The sequence below is a fragment of the Urocitellus parryii genome, chromosome 5, assembly GCF_045843805.1.
Source record: "Urocitellus parryii isolate mUroPar1 chromosome 5, mUroPar1.hap1, whole genome shotgun sequence".
NCBI classification, from domain to species: domain Eukaryota; kingdom Metazoa; phylum Chordata; class Mammalia; order Rodentia; family Sciuridae; genus Urocitellus; species Urocitellus parryii.
This window is the reverse complement of record NC_135535.1, coordinates 185,442,885-185,460,875: the sequence shown is the minus strand read 5'-3', so window position 1 is coordinate 185,460,875 and position 17,991 is coordinate 185,442,885. Positions and strand designations below refer to the sequence as shown.

General features: G+C 40.8%; 1 protein-coding gene across 1 annotated transcript in view; it reads left to right on the top strand.

Moving 5' to 3' along the window:
* The window catches only part of Fbxw4 (F-box and WD repeat domain containing 4), an 89,916-nt gene that overhangs the window by 60,693 nt on the left and 11,232 nt on the right, over nt 1-17,991 (top strand). Inside the window, exon 6 of the mRNA XM_026407883.2 lies at nt 14,229-14,294. Within this exon, the coding sequence (XP_026263668.1) occupies nt 14,229-14,294 (66 nt within the window). The remainder of the gene's footprint in view (nt 1-14,228; nt 14,295-17,991) is intronic.

Below are 17,991 nucleotides of genomic sequence, written 5' to 3'. Positions count from 1 at the left end.
CCTTGGCCACACAGATTTCTCTTTGACATGTTCTCATTTCTCTTCTGTATTGATCTTATAAGCATTTAATAATCTTAACCAAATCTGAATCAAACCTGAGTCTCAAGGTCACTCAGTGACTTGTTAAATATAGGTATATTTAGAAAGAATCCATTTTCTTTAAAGAGAGAGAGAGAGAGAGAGAGAGAGAGAGAGAGAGAGAGAGAGAGAGAATTTTTTAATATTTATTTTTTAGTTTTCGGCGGACACAACATCTTTGTATGTGGTGCTGAGGATCGAACCCGGGCCACATGCATGCCAGGCAAACGCACTACCTCTTGAGCCACATCCCCAGCCCCAAAAGAATCCAATTTTAAAATAAATTTGCTGAGTTTGTGTCTGGCTTATCTGTACAGCTTTCCAGTTCAACTTTGTTCTCCTCTCTGTTTGTGGAGCCACAATTGACCCTGATGGTTCTTGTCATCATCCCATCTCATCTCTGTTCAAATGCCCACACTTGTGTTCATCCTCAAACATGAGAAGACACTAGAACTTGTCTGATCTTTCTCTTCTGAGTAATTGGCAGACTGTGTAGGCCACCATGCCCAGGAGGTATTAGGAAGCTGGTAACTTGGGCTCACCATAACCATGATGCCAAAGGCAAAAAGGATTTTGTTCTGAAATTAGCAATGTGTTCTGTGCTTCAGGCTTAGCTGGACATAGCAGCAGCAATAATTGGAATATCAGTGTGGGGCACCTGGGTACTGTGCAAGGTAAGCCAGGTCTCAACCTTTACAGCTCACCAGGGAGTTCAGAAGGGCACCTATTTGAAGAACCTTCTTTACTTTTTAGTTGTCATGGACCTTTATTTTTATTTATTTGTTTATGTTCAGTGCTGAGAATCAAACCCAGTATTTTACACATGCTAGGCATGCGCTCTACCACTGGAGCTACAACTTCAGCCCTATCATCCTTCTTATAATCCCGTATTTCTATTTTACTTTTTACAGAAGTAATAAATGAATATATTCTAAGAGTAAAAAATCTGAACAATTTAAAATATTTGGACTATAAAATGAAAATCCCCATTAGTTACCTATAATCCCTCCCCATACACCTTTTTTTTTTGTAAGAGGTCTGGTGTATTTCACTCCAGATCTTTCTATTTGAAGCAAGCAGTGAACATCATGTAATCTTATAAATATGTAAGATTTACCCATACAAACACATGGTTTAATGTTGTTTCAGATTCATATTATGCATGTGCCTGTGAATTGAATTCCTCATCTCCCTGTGGGGTTCAAAAGTCCTTCCATGTCTAACACCTAGTCTACTACATCCTTTTAACTGCTGTATTCAAGATCAGAGTAAAATAGATGCACCCTGTGTGTGACCAGCCTTCTATTGATGGACACTCAGGTGATTTTCAGTGTTTTATTATAATAAACAACCCTTCATGAAACATCTGTGTACTTGCCTAGTGATGCATATGTTCAGGTATTTTTCTAGGAAAGATACTGAGAAGGGACGTGGTTGAGAGGAAAATGCACTTACAAGTTTTTCTTTTTCTTTTCTTTCTTTTTTTTCCTGTAGTACTAGGGATTGGACCCAGGGGAACTCTACCTTTGAGCTACATTCCCAGCACTTTTTGTTTTTTATTTTGAGACAGGGTTTCACTAAGTTGCCCAGGCTGACCTCAAACTTGTTATCCTCCTGCCTCAGCCTACCAAATAGCTGAGTTACAGGCATGCAGTGTCATGCCTGGCTAGTTTTTTTTTTTTTTTTTTTTGGTACTGCGGATTGAACTCAGGGGCACTCAACCACTGAGCCACATCCCGAGCCCTATTTTGTATTTAGTTAGAGACAGGGTCTCATTGAGTTGCTTAGTACCTCGATTTTGCTGAGGTTGGCTTTGAACTCATGCTCCTCCTGTCTCAGCCTCCCAAGCCACTGGGATTACAGGTGTGTGCCACTGTGCCTGGCTTACTTACAAATTTTAGATGCAGCCAAATTGTTCTCTAGTTTTATTCTGTCAGATTATATAACCACAAATAGTGTGTACAGTTACCCATTTTCTCTCATTTATCAGTAACACAATGGAGTATTACTCTGCATTAAAAAATGACAAAAATCATAGAATTTGGAGGGAAATGGATGGCATTAGAGCAGATTATGCTAAGTGAAGCTAGCCAAGCCCTAAAAAACAAATGCCAAATGTCTTCTTTGATATAAGGAGAGTAACTAAGAACAGACTAGGGAAGAAGAGCACGAGAAGAAGACCAACATTAAACAAGGATGAGAGGTGGGAGGGAAAGGGAGAGAGAAGGGAAATTGCATGGAAATGGAAGGAGACCCTCAGGGTTATACAAAATTACATACAAGAGGATGTGAGGGGAAAGGGAAAAATAATACAAGGGGGAGGAATGAATTACAGTAGAGGGGGTAGAGAGAGAAGAGGGGAGGGGAGGGGAGGGGAGGGGGGATAGTAGAGGTTAGGAAAGGCAGCAGAATACAACAGACATGAGTATGTCAATATGTAAATCAATGGAAGTGTAACTGATGTGATTCTGCAATCTGTATACTGGGTAAAAATGGGAGTTCATAACCCACTTGAATCAAAGTGTGAAATATGATATATCAAGAACTATGTAGGGGCTGGGGATGTGGCTCAAGCGGTAGCACGCTCGCCTGGTATGCGTGCGACGCGGGTTCGATCCTCAGCACCACATACCAACAAAGATGTTGTGTCCGCCGAGAACTAAAAAATAAAAAAAAAAAAAAAAAAGAACTATGTAATGTTTTGAACATCCAACAATAAAAAAAAAGAAAAAAAAGTAAGTAATGAGTAATATCAAGTTTTTGAAAAATTTTGCCACTCTGAAAGGTAAAAAAACAATATTTGATTTGGGGAGTGGATATAGAATAGTGATTAAGAGGTGAGTCCCCTTCCTCCTAGTTGTGTGACATGATAAGTTTATTGAACCTCTGTGTTCCTCAATTTCCTCATTCATAAAAGGGGATAATATTGATAGTATATACATCATAGTGACCTTAAAAATCTTGATTATAGAAAATTTCAAAATATACAAAAATAAAATAATTTCTAACCCTTGGCTATTCTTGCTTCATCAGTACTTCCATACTATCTCCTCCATCTTATCTTCTTTTTTTTTTAGTTTGTTTAATTAGAGTTACAAGCCAAAAAGAGACTTTAGAACAAATGAAGACTTGAATAAATCTTAACCCTTGTAGGACTTAATTTTTCTTTAAGCAATTAAAAATGTAACAATATCAGCAGACTCTCCCATATTATCTTAAAACAAATATCAGACATATAACTTCTGAGTAAATAAAATATTCTACGAATATTTTAGTGTATCCTCTGAAAGACAGTGATGCTTTTAAAATGTAATCATAATACCATTATCATAGCTAGAAAAATATTATCAGATATGTAGGAATATTTTGAAGGTTAAATGAACTCTATGGAAAATGCTTAGAACACCACCAAGTTTGTATGTAAGGATTTGTGATTACTTTTGTTGTTTTAATTGATTTATAATCCTTTGATTACTGTAGGTTTAACACTATTCTAACGTTTATATAGAAGTAATTTTTTTTTTTGTATCAGGGATTGAACCCAGGGGAGCATAACCACTGAGCCATAAAAAATGATTTCATTTTTTATCCACTTTCTCTGAAGATCACAGTTAAGATCTGATTCTCCATATCCCCAGCCCTTTTTATATTTTTATTTTGAGACAGGGCCTCACTAAGTTGTTGAGGCTAGCTTTGAACTTTTGATTCTTCAGCCTCAGCCTCCTGAGCCTGCAGGGATTACAGGTGTGCATCACCATACCCAGCCGGCCATGCATATTTTTTCTATAAATTTTTTTATTCACTTTTTTTTTGCCCATTTAGCTACTTTCCCCCATGATTTATAAGATCTCTTTATACAATCTGGATTATATTAATTTTTTGATTATTTCATATGTATGGTAGTGCCTTTCAGCTGGTTGATTATGATGTCTTCTGTTGTGTAGAAATTTCTGTTACTTGTAGATTAACTCTATCAACTTTACCTTTATAGCCTCAGATTAATACCTTTCTGAGATTATAAATATATTTTCCTATAACTTTCATGACTTTTCATAGAGTTTAAAAAAATGTTTATTTCCTAAGTCCATCTGGAATTAACATCTCCTGGAGGCAGGGCTCTAATTTCATTTTATTTTTTCACGTGTATATTCAATAATCTGTACCATTTGTTAACTGGTTTCATTTTTTATCCACTCTCTCTGAAGATCACAGTTAAGATCTGATTCTCCACAAATACATGGGTGTGGCTTTGTATTCTTTATTCTGGTCCATTGATCTATCTGTCTAGCATGAATATAGTCTACTCTATATAATATCTGTTTACTTTAGCATAGTAAGCTTTACACTATCTTTTGATCTGGTAGAGTAACTTTCTCATTGTTCTTTTTCAAATATGCCTGGGTTATTTTTATACTTTTCTTCTTCCAGATGAATTTTAGAATCAATTTATTAAATAAAAAATCTTGGTTATAGGGCTGGGATTGTGGCTCAGCAGTAGAGCACTTGCCTAGCACGTGAGTGTGAGGCGCTGGGTTCGAGCCTCAGCACCATATAAAAATAAATAAATAAAATAAAGATTTTTTTTAAAAAAATTGTTTAGATAGGATGATATTGAGTTTGTAGATTAATTAGAGGAGAACTGACCATCCCACAATCTTGAGACTTCCTATCTAGGAGCATGATACATTTCTCCAGTTATTCAGTGTCCTTTAATAAAGTCTTATGTGTTTTGCATGTGGATCTTTTCTTTTTTATTTATTTTTTGAGACCAAGTCTCACTAAGTTGCTGAGGCTAGTCTCAAATTCATGATCCTCCAAGTCAGTGGGATTACAGGCTTATACCACTATGCCTCTTGGCCTTTTCTTACTTTTTTTCTTAAGTATTTTATAGTTTTAAAATTCTTTCCGTGAATGTATATTTACATTTTTTAATTGGTTATTGCTTGTATGTCTGTGGGTGTTTGTGATATGCCATACACTGTTCCAAGCATTTATCCCCAAGAATTTTTACAAGTGTATGTCTAGGTATTATTGTCATTCCTATTTTACAGATAAAGAAACTAGGTGTATTTGTCCATTTTTCTCTTACAATAACAAAATACGTGAGGCCGGGTAACTTTATGAAGAAAAGAGGTTTATTTGGCTCAAGGTTCTGGAGATACAGGGTTGATGAGCCACATCTCATGATGGACTTCTTGCTGGCAGAGTCCTGAGGTGGTGCAGGGCATTGCATTCCAAGAGACTGGAACATGCAGCTGGGTCATTGTGTCTCCTCTGGTGTGTTTGTCTGTCTTTCTCTCTTCTTATAAAGCCTCCAGGATTCAGTCATGGGGGCTTCACCCTGATAACCTTATCTAATTCTAATCACCTCCCAAAGGCTTCCTCTCTAAATGCTATACTTGGGTTAAGTTTCCACCTTCTGAATATCTCACAATGGGGATTAAATTCACATTGAACCCATAGCACTGGACTTTAGAGAGGTTAAGTAACTTGCCTAAGATGACCCAGTAACTAGGTGCAGAGCCAAGAATCCATGCCTGTACTCCTTTCTGCTATTGCATGCCAAATTCCTGCCACCTCATTCAACTCTGGGATTAGTTTGAATTTCATTTTTTCACTGAATCTATTACATTTTCTAGATAAACAGTTATATTGTCTGCAAATAATAACCATGTATAGCTAGTCTTTTTCCATGCTTCTTTTTGGGTATCTAATTTTGTGAATATCATATTGTCATTTCTTAGGAAGTCTGCCCTAGTTAGTGTTTGTTTCCTTTAGCCCTGAGATGCGTTGCCATTTCTTTCTTTCAGAAGCACACAGGGCAAGCAGTTGCATGTGTTTCAGTGCCATATAATGGAAAATATAGTTTAGAAACTCTTCTCCCTAAAGCCCTCAGCCCATCTTGTTAAATTCAAAGATCAAATGAGCATAAGTCATTCCACTGTAATGGATTTTTTTTTTCTTAATGTTTTCCCCTCTCTATTAATTCCATCCTTCCATTGCTCAAGTTTCTGATTCTTGAATGGAGTGAGTGCATCTGGGAAGAACAGCCTCTGCCCCAAGCCACCTCTTCTCTATCCTGGACCAGGATCTTTTATCCTTTACCATTGGTCTCCCTGTAGGCACTTCCCAGCTGTGGGATCACATCCTCCCTGGGGCCCTTTATTGGGCCTGCCTTGTTAGAATTACAGTGGGGTGAGGAGTAAAGCAGCAGGAGCTCCAGCAATTCTATCCAGGCCTAATCTTCTAGGAATCCTCTTGTACCATTCTGTCCTTGATGGTCTTGGCCTGAGAGAGGTCTGAGGCCTGTGTGTGTAACTAAACAGAGAGGTGGTTCAGGGCTTCCCAACTGTAGACATCAGGAGTCAGTCTTGCTCCCTGCCAGCCAGGGCCACGTTGAGAGGAGAGGCCAGCGGAGTTCCTGCCTTCTGATCAGGGGCTTCCTGACCTGACCTTGGGTACTGCTTCAGCCCAAGGTGTGTCAGGGTGGACGTTGCTGACACTGGCTCTAGCAGGCAGCTCATTATCTAGTCTGCCTGCTCTTGAGGGCCCTGAATTACGACAGGAGTGTTTACTACATTGTGTTTTCTCTTACAAAATGTAAATAATGTGTTTTTCTCTTTAAAAATCAGTACAGAATACTCATTAAAGATAAGATTTGGAAAAGAAAAAAGAGGAAAGAATTACTTATCACTTTTTTGCCCTAACACAATTACTTTAAGCATTTTAGTGTTTTCTCCCACTCTTTCCTTTTCTATGCACAGGGTGTTGTTTTTTTTTTTTTTTGCTTTTTATTTTATTTTATTTTATTTTTTTTAAGTAAGAGTGAGAGAGAGTGAGAAAGAGGGAGAGAGAGAGAGAACTTTAATATTTATTTTTCAGTATTTGGCGGACACAGCATCTTTGTCTGTATGTGGTGCTGAGGATCGAACCCGGGCCGCACACATGCCAGGCGAGCGCGCTACCACTTGAGCCACATCCCCAGCCCCTTTTTTTTGCTTTTTAATACTGGGTATTGAACCTAGGGGTGCTTTACCACTGAGCCATATCACCAGCACTTTTAATTTTTAAATTTTGAAACAGGGTCTAAATTGCCTTGCTAAGTTGCTGAGGCTGGTCTTGAACTTGTGATCCTCCTGCCTCAGGCTCTCATCTCTGGGATTACAGGTGTATACCACTACACATGACTGAACAAACTGTTTTTTAAAAATAGTTGTAATAAAGCAGTTTGGACCCTGCTTTTTTCTCTTATATTATTACATCATAATTACCTTGCCTGTAATCACTGGGAACATCATTTTATTTTTAATATTTATTTATTTTTTAGTTGTAGTTGCACACACTACCTTTGTTTTATTTATTTATTTTTATGTGATGCTGAGGATCGAACCCAGGGCCTTACACTCGCTAGGCGAGCACTCTACTGCTGAGCAACAATCCCAGCCCGGGAACATCATTTTAAATGACCTTATAATATTCTGTTGAGTAGAAGAATCATTGTTTATCTTCCATGTTTTTGGTCTTGGCCCCTTGAAGGCAAGGGATTTCCTCCTTCCCCAATTACCTGACTGTGGCCCAGTCATCCATGAAGTTGGCTAAACTGAATGTATATTTTCTGCCTGCACCCTGTCTTTGAGGTAATTGTATGCCAGTTGTGTGTGAAATGGGGATTCTGTTTGTCTTAAAGTTTACTCATTCAAGCTTCAGACAGGCCTGTTGGTCTTACTGTCCTTTAGTTTGATGAACAAAGTTATATTTAGCTCTTGGAATCCCCCCTCTTCCTCTACATGCCGCTGTGGACAGTGGGCCCTATTTGCATGCTCTGGGCCCCCATCACCAGGTCTGTGGATGCATTCAGGGAGGATGTCCCCCTGGCTGCAAGGTGGGGGTGTTTGTGTGAGAAAAACAAGATTTCTTTGTCTCTTTTTCCCCTCCCAATGCACATTTGTTTCCTTCCTCCTGGGTGCCTAAGGTACCCTGTGGGCCTGAATCTCAGACACTAGCTTTCTCGTACTTTCACCTGCTCCCGCCTCTATCTTTCCTCTTCCTGACTTCTCTTGACCTCTTGCTCCCCCTCCACTGGTCCCTCCCTCACTGTGCTGTCACTGCAGCCACTGCCCTGGCTTCCCCTCGCCAGTTTGTGTGACCTTCGCACTGTATTCATGCTTCGGGACTTACCCGCTGTAATGATGTCAGCGACAGAGGTTAGCAGATGGTGGCAGCAGCAATGAGACCTGACATGTTCTAATGACTCCCTCCTTTCCACCCTTGCTGGCCAAGCTGATAGAGGGGCAGGGGTTTTCTTGAGGTATTTAAGGAGGGGGCCAAGGGAAATCGGGGGGGCCCCCAGGTGCCGATGAGGCCTGTGACCTTTGCTGCTATAATATCAGTGTTTCACAAGCAGGGCGGTTCAGGAGCCCACTTGCAGCCCATCAAAAATTGATTTAATTGCAATTTTTCCTCCAATTAGGAGCAGTGGAGCCTGACTAATTGGAGTAATAGAGAGTAATAAGGCTCAGATAAAAAGCCTTCCTCTGCTGCCTTTGTATCTCGTGTCAGTGCCTGTCAGAGGTCAGAGAGCTTGCATATTCTATTAGGCAGCCTGGCCTTCATTTGTACAAATTAGTTTACCCAACAGTAATTAAAATGCCAATGCGGGTTGAAGAGAACTGAATACACTTGATGGGCATGTTGGTGAATGATGTGACAGCTCTGGTGGCCTCCCTTGCCAAAGTGTGTCAGCCCAGGCTCAGAGGCTGCTGGGGCCTGGGCCAGCTGGGCGGCTCCAGGCCAGCCACGGGCACAGCCGCTGATCACACCACTTCTGCCACTGTGTCTCCAAGCCAGGCTCTTCTTTCTTCTTCAGGTGAAATCATTTGTTTGTTTGTTGCTTCATTCATTCAATAAGCATTTGAGTTTTCAATATATTAGGCATTATGCACAATATAATGTTGGGACACAAACAAGACTAACTTGAATTGTAGCCCAGATAAGTGTGGTAAGTGGTGATATGAAAGCTTGAGCTCTAGAATCCAGACTGGCCAGAGTCCAATTTCAGTCCTACTGGTCACTACTTGTGTGAGCTAGAGCAATTTACATTACCTCTCTAAGCTTCAGTTTCCTCATCTGTAAAATGAATGTTATGAGGATTAAGTAGAATAATGTTTTTGAAACACTCAGTGCCTGAAAATAGTAGGTGCTCCATAAATTAGTCATCATCAGTATCTTGGGAGATTGATTCCAAGACACTAACCCCCCATCAGTGCCCAAATCTGCAGATGTTTAAGTTCCTTATATAAAATGACATAGTACTTGGATGTGACCCATGTACATCCTCCCATGTACCTTATTTATTTATTTTGGTAGTGGGGTTGAACCCAGGGGCACTTTCTCACTGAGCCACGTCCCCAGCTCTTTTTATTTTTTGAGACATGTTCTAAGTTGCTTAGGGTCTTGCTAAATTGCTGAGGCTGGTTTTGAGCTTGTGATCCTCCTGCCCTAGCTTCCTGACTTTCTGGGATTACAGGTGAGTACCACTGCACCAGGCTCCCATATACTTTTAAATCAGTTTTAGATTATTTCCTAATGTAAGTGTTATGTAAATAGTTGTTATATTGTGTTTTTTTTTTTTTGTATGTGTATGTTTGTGGTGCTAGGGATTGAACCCAGAGCCTAATGCATGCAAGGCAAGCACTCTACCAACTGAGCTACATCCCTAGCTCACATAGTATTGTTGAGGAAAAGAAAGCCATGCTCTGTAAAGATGCAATCTTTTTTTTTTTTTCTGAATGTTTTTGACCAATGGTTGGTTGAATTCATGGAGGCAGAACCCATAGATATGCAGGGCTGATTGTACTAGTGTTGTTAAAACAGCCTAAACTGATGCAAAAATAGTGACAGTCTACTTTCCTTTTAGTCTGTCCATGCCCAACTCATTTTACTTTCCCTCTCACCTTCCTCTTCCTCTTTTAGTGTCTTGTTATCATCTGTTCTTCAACTTATATACAGAATCCCTAATTGTCCTGGTGTCTTTCTTGATGTGAGGACTTCTGTGTCTACTTCTTGGGCTGTGATAGCATCTGTGATGCCAGGCTCACCTGAGCTTGAGCTAGGGGACAAGTACAGTAGGTTGAAAATCTGGAGAAGATCTGTGACAGGATGAGAAATTGTAGAAAACTGGCTTTAGGTAAGGAATTTCTGGTCCAAAAAGGAATGACTTTTGGACCATCTAGCTAAGAGAGTGCCTGTATTTGCGTGAGCATGTATGAATGTGTGTTGACATCCATACATGTATGGTTTTAGATACTGTTAGTAATTCTTTTGAGGTTCTTATGAGGGATTTCTCTCACAACCATGTGTAACAGTCAGGTGTCATTCAGATTTCAGTATTTGGTGATTTGGGGGTATTCCTTCAAGAAGTAGAAGGAGCTGGTCCTGGGGATATAGCTCAATTGATAGAGTGCTTGACTCCCATGCCCAAGACCCTGGGTTCAATCCCTAGCACCACAAAAAAAAAAAAAAAAAAAAAAAAAGGGAGCTGGGCCCAGGGTAATGCCCGTGATCCCAGATACACTGGAGACTTAAGCAGAAGGATCACAAATTTGAGGCCAGCCTGGACAACTTGGAGACCCTGTCTCAAAGTAAAAAGGACTGCGGGATGTAGCTCAGTGGTAGAATCCTTGCCAAGCATTTGCAAGGTCCTGAGTTCAATCTCCAGTACCACCAAAAAAAAAAAGGCAGGGGCTGGGGTTGTGGCTCAGCGGTAGAGCGCTCGCCTAGCACATGTGGGGTGCTGGGTTCTATCCTTAGCACCACATAAAAATAAAATAAAAATATTGTGTCCAACCACAACTGAAAAACAAAATATAAAAAATAAATAAAAAGGCAGCAGTGGAACTACCTTCTCAGCCCACATGACTGACTTCTTGAGCTATGTTGGCTTTTGGCCTTGGAAGGCCCTTTCTGTGCAATTCCACAGATTTGTGTGAAGTTCCTCCTCTGGGTCATGTACTGCTGAGCACTGAAGTACACATGACAGTTCCTTAGGAGGAGCCATAGAAGGAATGACATGTGTTTTCATTTTGTAGTTCTACAGATTTATTGAACCGTTGACGTGCTTAGTATATAGGCCCAGCACAGTAAAGGATGTGGAGAGAATAGGTGCTGATGTCAGGTAGATGCCAAGGGTGCAGGAGACCAGACCACGGTGTTACATTGGGCACAAGGGCTGTGGAGCTTAGAGAACTGAGGGTGATGGAGCCATCCGTGAGGAACAAACCCCACCCATAGCCCCTTTCAAAGTACCCTTTCTGGACAGTATGGAGGGTGCCAACCGTGTATGCAGCAGGTCCCATGTATAACCACAGAATCCTGGCGTGTTCCCTGAAGCTGGGCTGTTGCTTCATTTCCCTTTCTCTACAATGGGAATAATGACTTGTATCTCATGGGCTCACTGGGATGTGAAACATCTTTTGGGTTTGCCCAAGTAGTGAATCCCTTCCCTTCTTCTGCCTCACGTGTCTGTTGCAAACTCTGGGACACTGCACTTGAGCTCACCCTTTTTTATCATCTGATTTTGAATCTCGCTGCTCTGTGGCTTTTACTTCATTCTTCCTAATGACTGTAGGAACTGGGGAGTGGGGTGGGGAGCAAGCATGGCCACAAGTAGTGGGAAATAATTCTAGGTGTGCAGGATTGTGTCTACAGGCAGTCTGACCCTTAGTGCCCCAGGCAGTCCCTGGTTTGGATGTGAGTCTTGGTGTCCCCAGCAGGATCTGGCTCAAGGTATGCTAAACTGTTGCTCACATAGGTTTTTTTTTTTTTTTTTTTTTTTTTTTACCGAGTGTTATATTTCATTAAACTCTTAAGTCTTCATAAGTCCCTTGAAAACACTCTTCTTTATCTCCCTTCCTGTTTCACAGTAGCTAGGCAAGAGGAAAGGATAGCCTTTAGAGAGAAACGGTAATAGGTATCATGACCAGGTAATTAAGAAAGCCTTTCATAGGATATGAAGGTGAGGGGCTCTTCTCTTAGTGGCTGATGGTTATGGGTAGATATGGGTGAGTATAGGACAGGAATCCCTGGGAAGGGGTATGGTATCCCCATCCCACCCCCACTCTGCCTGCTGAGAGGTCAGATTTGTGGGTGTGGCAAGGATTAAAGTTCTACACTCTCCCCCCCCCCCCACATTGACTTACCTTGACACTAATTTAGGCCTGTAGCTAACCAGAGGCCTGCTGTAGGCCTCCTTAAGATGTCTGTCTGCATTGGCGCCCTCCACCTGGCCCCCACTCCTCAAAAGTTTGGAGAACCCAATTGCCCGCTCCAATGATTTCCAAGTGGCTATTATGTTTCCAACTTAAGGTAATTGGCTTTACCAATTATTAATGGATTACCCTAAAGAGAAAAGTGTGGTGGGAGGGAGGTGAGGGCCACACCTCCTGATTTTGTAGTTTGGATCTTCAGTGTCCAGTGGATGCTTCCTAGCCTGGGATTTGCTTGGGGCATGGCAGGAGTGGCTGTTTTGGCACTGCTGCTCTACAGTATAGTGGCTGCTGGCAATCCTGTAGGTGAAGAGGAAGCTGGGATGATGGAGCATGTCCCTGGAGAAAGTCTTGATTTGAGGCACAAGGGCCCCAGGGTGTCTCATATGGCTTTGTTATCAGCTTGAGACTGACAAGCCACACCACCCTGCAATTTGGATGGTAAATCAGCAGCTTTGCTAATGCCTGCCCTAACATCTCCCTTATCAGCAACAGCAGTCAGCTTCCCAGTCCAGCCCAAGCCACTGGTTTCTTGAGAGTCCTCCCTGTAGAAATCCATTTCTCACTGACAGGCCTGGGAGTAGAGCACAGGTGCTGGACTGGGCAGATGGGCTCCTGCCTCACATTGCCAACGTGTCATTAGTATATCCAGTCTCTCTTGCCCCATATAAGACATGTAGAGACATGGCCCATCACTGCCCCAGGGCCCCTGAATGACACAATTGCTTTTAATTTTCCTGTTTGGCCTTAGATTTTCAAGCCTAGGTTTCCTGAAGGCAACTCCCCATCCCTTGTGTGTTGCTGCTGCCAAATTCTCAAACAAAGGACTGGTCTAGCTCATAGGTTCAAGTTCTAGTCCTAGCACTATGGATAGCCTGGCTTATTACATTGACCCTTCCCACACAGTTCATGTCTCCGCTTAAAATAAAACTATGCAGATTATACGTTGAGTCTTTAGGGGTTTAAGAGACACTTAGAAAAACATGGCCAGCATACTTCTCACCTGCATCTTGGCAGCTTTGGACAGAACCTTTGGAGGACTTTTCCTGACTCCCATCCCACTCCCCTGACCACCTGATCCCTCAGGTGTCCAGCCTGTGTATTAGCATAAACTTATCTGTGGGATTTACTTACCTTTCCTCTTTGTCCTTTTCTCAGTTTGATACCTTTATACCTGCCCTGTGCTTATTCCATATTGCCAGGGTCCCTCAGTTCTTAAACCATTCAGGAATACTCCAGTCACCCCTGCCTCTAACTAGGGCATCACCTACTAGCCTCCAATTGTGTGTTCCCACGAGGCTTTTTTTTTTTTTGGTGGTGCTGGGAATCGAACCCAGGGTCTTGTGCATGCAAGGCAAGTACTCTACCAACTGAGCTATATCCCCAGCCCCCCACGAGGCCTTTTCTGGGCTGTGGCATTGTGCTCTTGTGTTCATACAACTGCAGCCTGACAGGCTTGCTCCCTTGGGCCCAGAATGGAATCTAGAGGTCTGTTTTATGGTGGGCAGAGACCACTCAACCCAGTGTGAGTAGTAGGCTCATCCATGATTTTTTTTTTATACTTTTACTTTATTTTTTCACTTTTATGTGGTGCTAAAGATTGAACCCAGGGCCTCCCACATGCTAGGCAAGCACTCTACAGCTGAGCCACAACCCCAGCCCCTCAGCTATGATTGAACCCAAAGGTCCTCTGTCCAGGCAACCCTGGGAGTCTGCAGCCCTCCCCTTCCAAGCTGTCTTCCCATGATTGCTCTGATCACTCTCAACTGCTTTTCATTCTGGATTAACTCCACCTAGGAAATAAGCCCTGCATTTTCCACTGTGTGGCCATTTTCGACACAAGTTCTGACAAGCCAGATCTAACTCTGTTCTCTTTTTGTTTGGCAGCTCTTTTGTGACAGGGACAGCTTGTTGTGGGCACTTCTCACCCCTAAGAATCTGGGACCTCAACAGGTAAGATTCCTGAGCCCACCATGGCATCCAGTGGGAATAACTGGGGAGGCAAAGGAAAGAGCTAGCAGAGCCAGCCCTGCCTCAGTTTGCCAAGTGGTCCTGGGGAGGAGGCTAGGGAAGATTCTGGCCTGAAACCTACTGGCAACCTCCATGGTGGTGCCTTCTGATGTGGAGTCATTTGGGGTTAGATTGAGGAGAATTTTGAAGTAATTTGTAACAAGGAAATAATTTCATATGGAATTTGTGATAACAATTTGGAATTATGATATCCTCTCTTAGGAGTTACTGGCTACATAACTATATAAAATCCCATTTATCCTCAGGTGATTTTTGTAAAAGAAATTGTGGAGGTGGTTTATAGAACCTATAAAAACAATTATACAGAACAATTAAAATACATCTAGGTTTTATTCCTTGCTTTGGTAGGCTTGACACTGTCCCATCTGATTATCTAACATTCTGTTATTAAAAAAAAAACTTTTATTTTGAAATAATTATATATGCATAGAGTTACAAAGGTAACTTAAATACTCATTAACATCTTACATAATATAGTATAATGTCAAAACTAGGGAATTGCATGGATGCAATCCACTGTCCTTTATTTCAATTGTGAATGTATGTGTAATTCTATGCAGTTTATTACATGTGAAGATTCATGTGCTCACTTCCACAATCAATATACAGAACTATCTGTTCCATTAGCACAAACATCCCTCATCCACCCCTTCACAGTTATACCATTCCCTCTTGTCTGTAACTCCTGGCAACCACTTCTGTGTTCTCCATCTAATTTTGTCATTTTGAAGATGTTACATAAATGGAATCACACAGTATGTTACCTTTTGTGACTGGTTCTTTAAAAAATTCAGCACACTTTCAGTAGCTTATTTCCTCTTTTTTTCTGAGTAGTGTTCCATGGTGTGGATGCACCCAAGTTTCTTTCTCCATTAAAGAACATCAATCCTTTGAAGTGCACCTAGGTTGTTTTCAATTTTTTGACTATTGCAGATAAAGCTGTTAAGAACATGGGGCTAGGGATGTGGCTCAAGCGGTAACGCGCTTGCCTGGCATGCACGGGGCGCTGGGTTCGATCCTTAGCACCACATAAAAATAAAATAATAAAGATGTTGTGTCCACCGAAAACTAAAAAATAAATATTAAAAAATTAAAAAAAAAAAACATGGGGGCTGGGGATGTGGCTCAAGCGGTAGCACGCTCGCCTGGCATGCGTGCGGCCCGGGTTCGATCCTTAGCACCACATACCGAGAACTAAAAAATAAATATTAAAAATTCTCTCTCTTTAAAAAAAAATAAATAAAATTAAATAAAATTAAATTAAAAATTTTAAAAAACATAATGTGTATAGGTTTTTATGTGGATGCACATTTTTTTTAAAGAGAGAAAATTTTTAAATTTTTTTTTTAGCTTTCGGCGGATACAACATCTTTGTTTGTATGGGGTGCTGAGGATCGAACCCAGGCCACACACGTGCCAGGGGAGCGCACTACCGCTTGAGCCACATCCTCAGCCCTAGATGCACGTTTTTAAAAATTTTTAAATTCTTTTTAGTTACACATGACAGTAGAATGTATTTGTACTTATTATAAATTTATGGAGTATAATTTCCCATTCTTGTGGTTGTACAGGATATGGAGTTACACTGGTCAGGTATTCATATATGAACATAGCAAAGTTATGTCTGATTCATTCTACTGTCTTTCCTATTCCCTTCCCCCACCCCTTCCCTTCATTTCCCCTTTGTCTAATACAATGAACTTCTATTCTTCTCTCCCCTGCCTCTTATTGTGTATTAGCATCATCATATCAGAGAGGATATTTGGCCTTGGTTTTTTTGGGATTGACTCATTTCACTTAGCATGATGCTCTCCAGTTCCATCCTACAAATGCCATAGTTTCCTTCTTCTTTATGGCTGAGTAATAGTCCATTGTGTATTTATACCATTGTTTCTTTATCCACTCATCTGTTGAAGGGCACCTAGGTTGGTTCCATATCTTAGCTATTGTGAACTGAGTTGTTTAAACATTGATGTGGCCACATCACTAGAGTATGCTGACTTTAAGTCCTTTGGGTATGTGCTGAGGAGTGGGATAACTGGATCAAATGGTGGTTCTATTCCAAGTTTTCTAAGAAATCTCCATATTGCTTTCCAAAGTGGTTACACTGATTTGCAGTCCCATCAGCAGAGTATGAGTGTACCTTTTCCCCCACATCCTCACCAACAGTTATTGTTACTTGTATTCTTGATAATTGCCATTCTTTTTCTCTTAATACTTATTTTTTAGTTTTAGGTGGACACAGCATCTTTATTTTTTTTTTAATTTTTTACATGGTGCTGAGAATTGAACCCAGTGCCTCACGCATGCCTTGTGAGCGTGCTACCACTTGAGCCACATCCCCAGCCCAGATAATTGCCATTCTTACTGGAGTGAGACGAAATCTTGGTGCATTAATTTGCATTTCTCTAATTGCTAGAAATGTTGAACATTTTTTCACATATTTGTTGACCAGTAGTATTTCTTGTCCTGTGAAGTGTCTGTGCAGTTCCTTTGCCCATTTATTGATTGGGTTATTTGTGGGGTTTTTTTTGTTTGTTTGTTTGTTTTTTGATGTTAAGTTTTTTGAGTTCTTTGTATATCCTGGAGACTAATGCTCTGAGGTGCAGATGGCAAATATTTTCTCCCATTCTCTAGGCTTTCTCTTCATGTTCTTGATTGTTTGCTGTGAAGAACCTTTTTAGTTTGATACCATCCCATTTATTGATTCTTAATTTTACATCTTACACTTTAGGAGTCTTATTGAGGAATTCCATTCCTAAGCCGACATGATGTGATTTGCACCTACTTTTTCTTCTCATAGGTGCGGGGTCTCTGGTCTAATGCCTAGGTCCTTGAGCCACTTCGAGTTTAATTTTGTGCAGGGTAATAGAAAGGGGTTTAATTTCATTTTGCTACATGTGGATTTCCAGTTTTGTGGGTGTATATTTTCATTTCTCTGGGATAAATGTGCTAGGTTGTTTGATAAGTGTATGTTAAGTTTTTTTCTGTTCAACTTTTTCAGAGTATCAATATCATTTTACATTTCTACCAGCAATGTATGAGAGATTCTTTACATTTTTACCAGCATTTGATATTGTCATTATTTTTTATTTAGCTGTTGTACAATAGGTATCTTATCCTGGTTTTTATTTGGGGAGGGTACTGGGAATTGAACTCAGGGGAACTCAACCATTGAGCCACATCCCCAGTCCTATTTTATATTTTATTTAGAGACAGAGCCTCATTTTGCTGAGGCTGGCTTTGAACTCATGACCCTCCTGCCTCAGCCTCCAAGCTACTGGGATCATAAGTGTGCACTACCACACCTGGCTTATCTTGGTTTTAACTGCAGTTTTGCTAGTAGCTGATGATATTGAACATATTTCCATATGTATATTTGCTATTTGCATGTTCTGCTTATTAGCAAAATATCTGACCATGTCTTGGCCCACTGGGTTGTTTGCTTTTTTTTACTGATGACTTTTGCTCATTCTTTATATATTCTAGACATTAGTTCTTTGCAAATTAGTGCTTTGCAAATATCTTCTTCTAATCTATAACTTAATGTGTAGTTTAATGCATTTCTGCAGAACAGGTTTTAAATTTTGATCCAGTCCAAATTATTGACTTTTTTTCC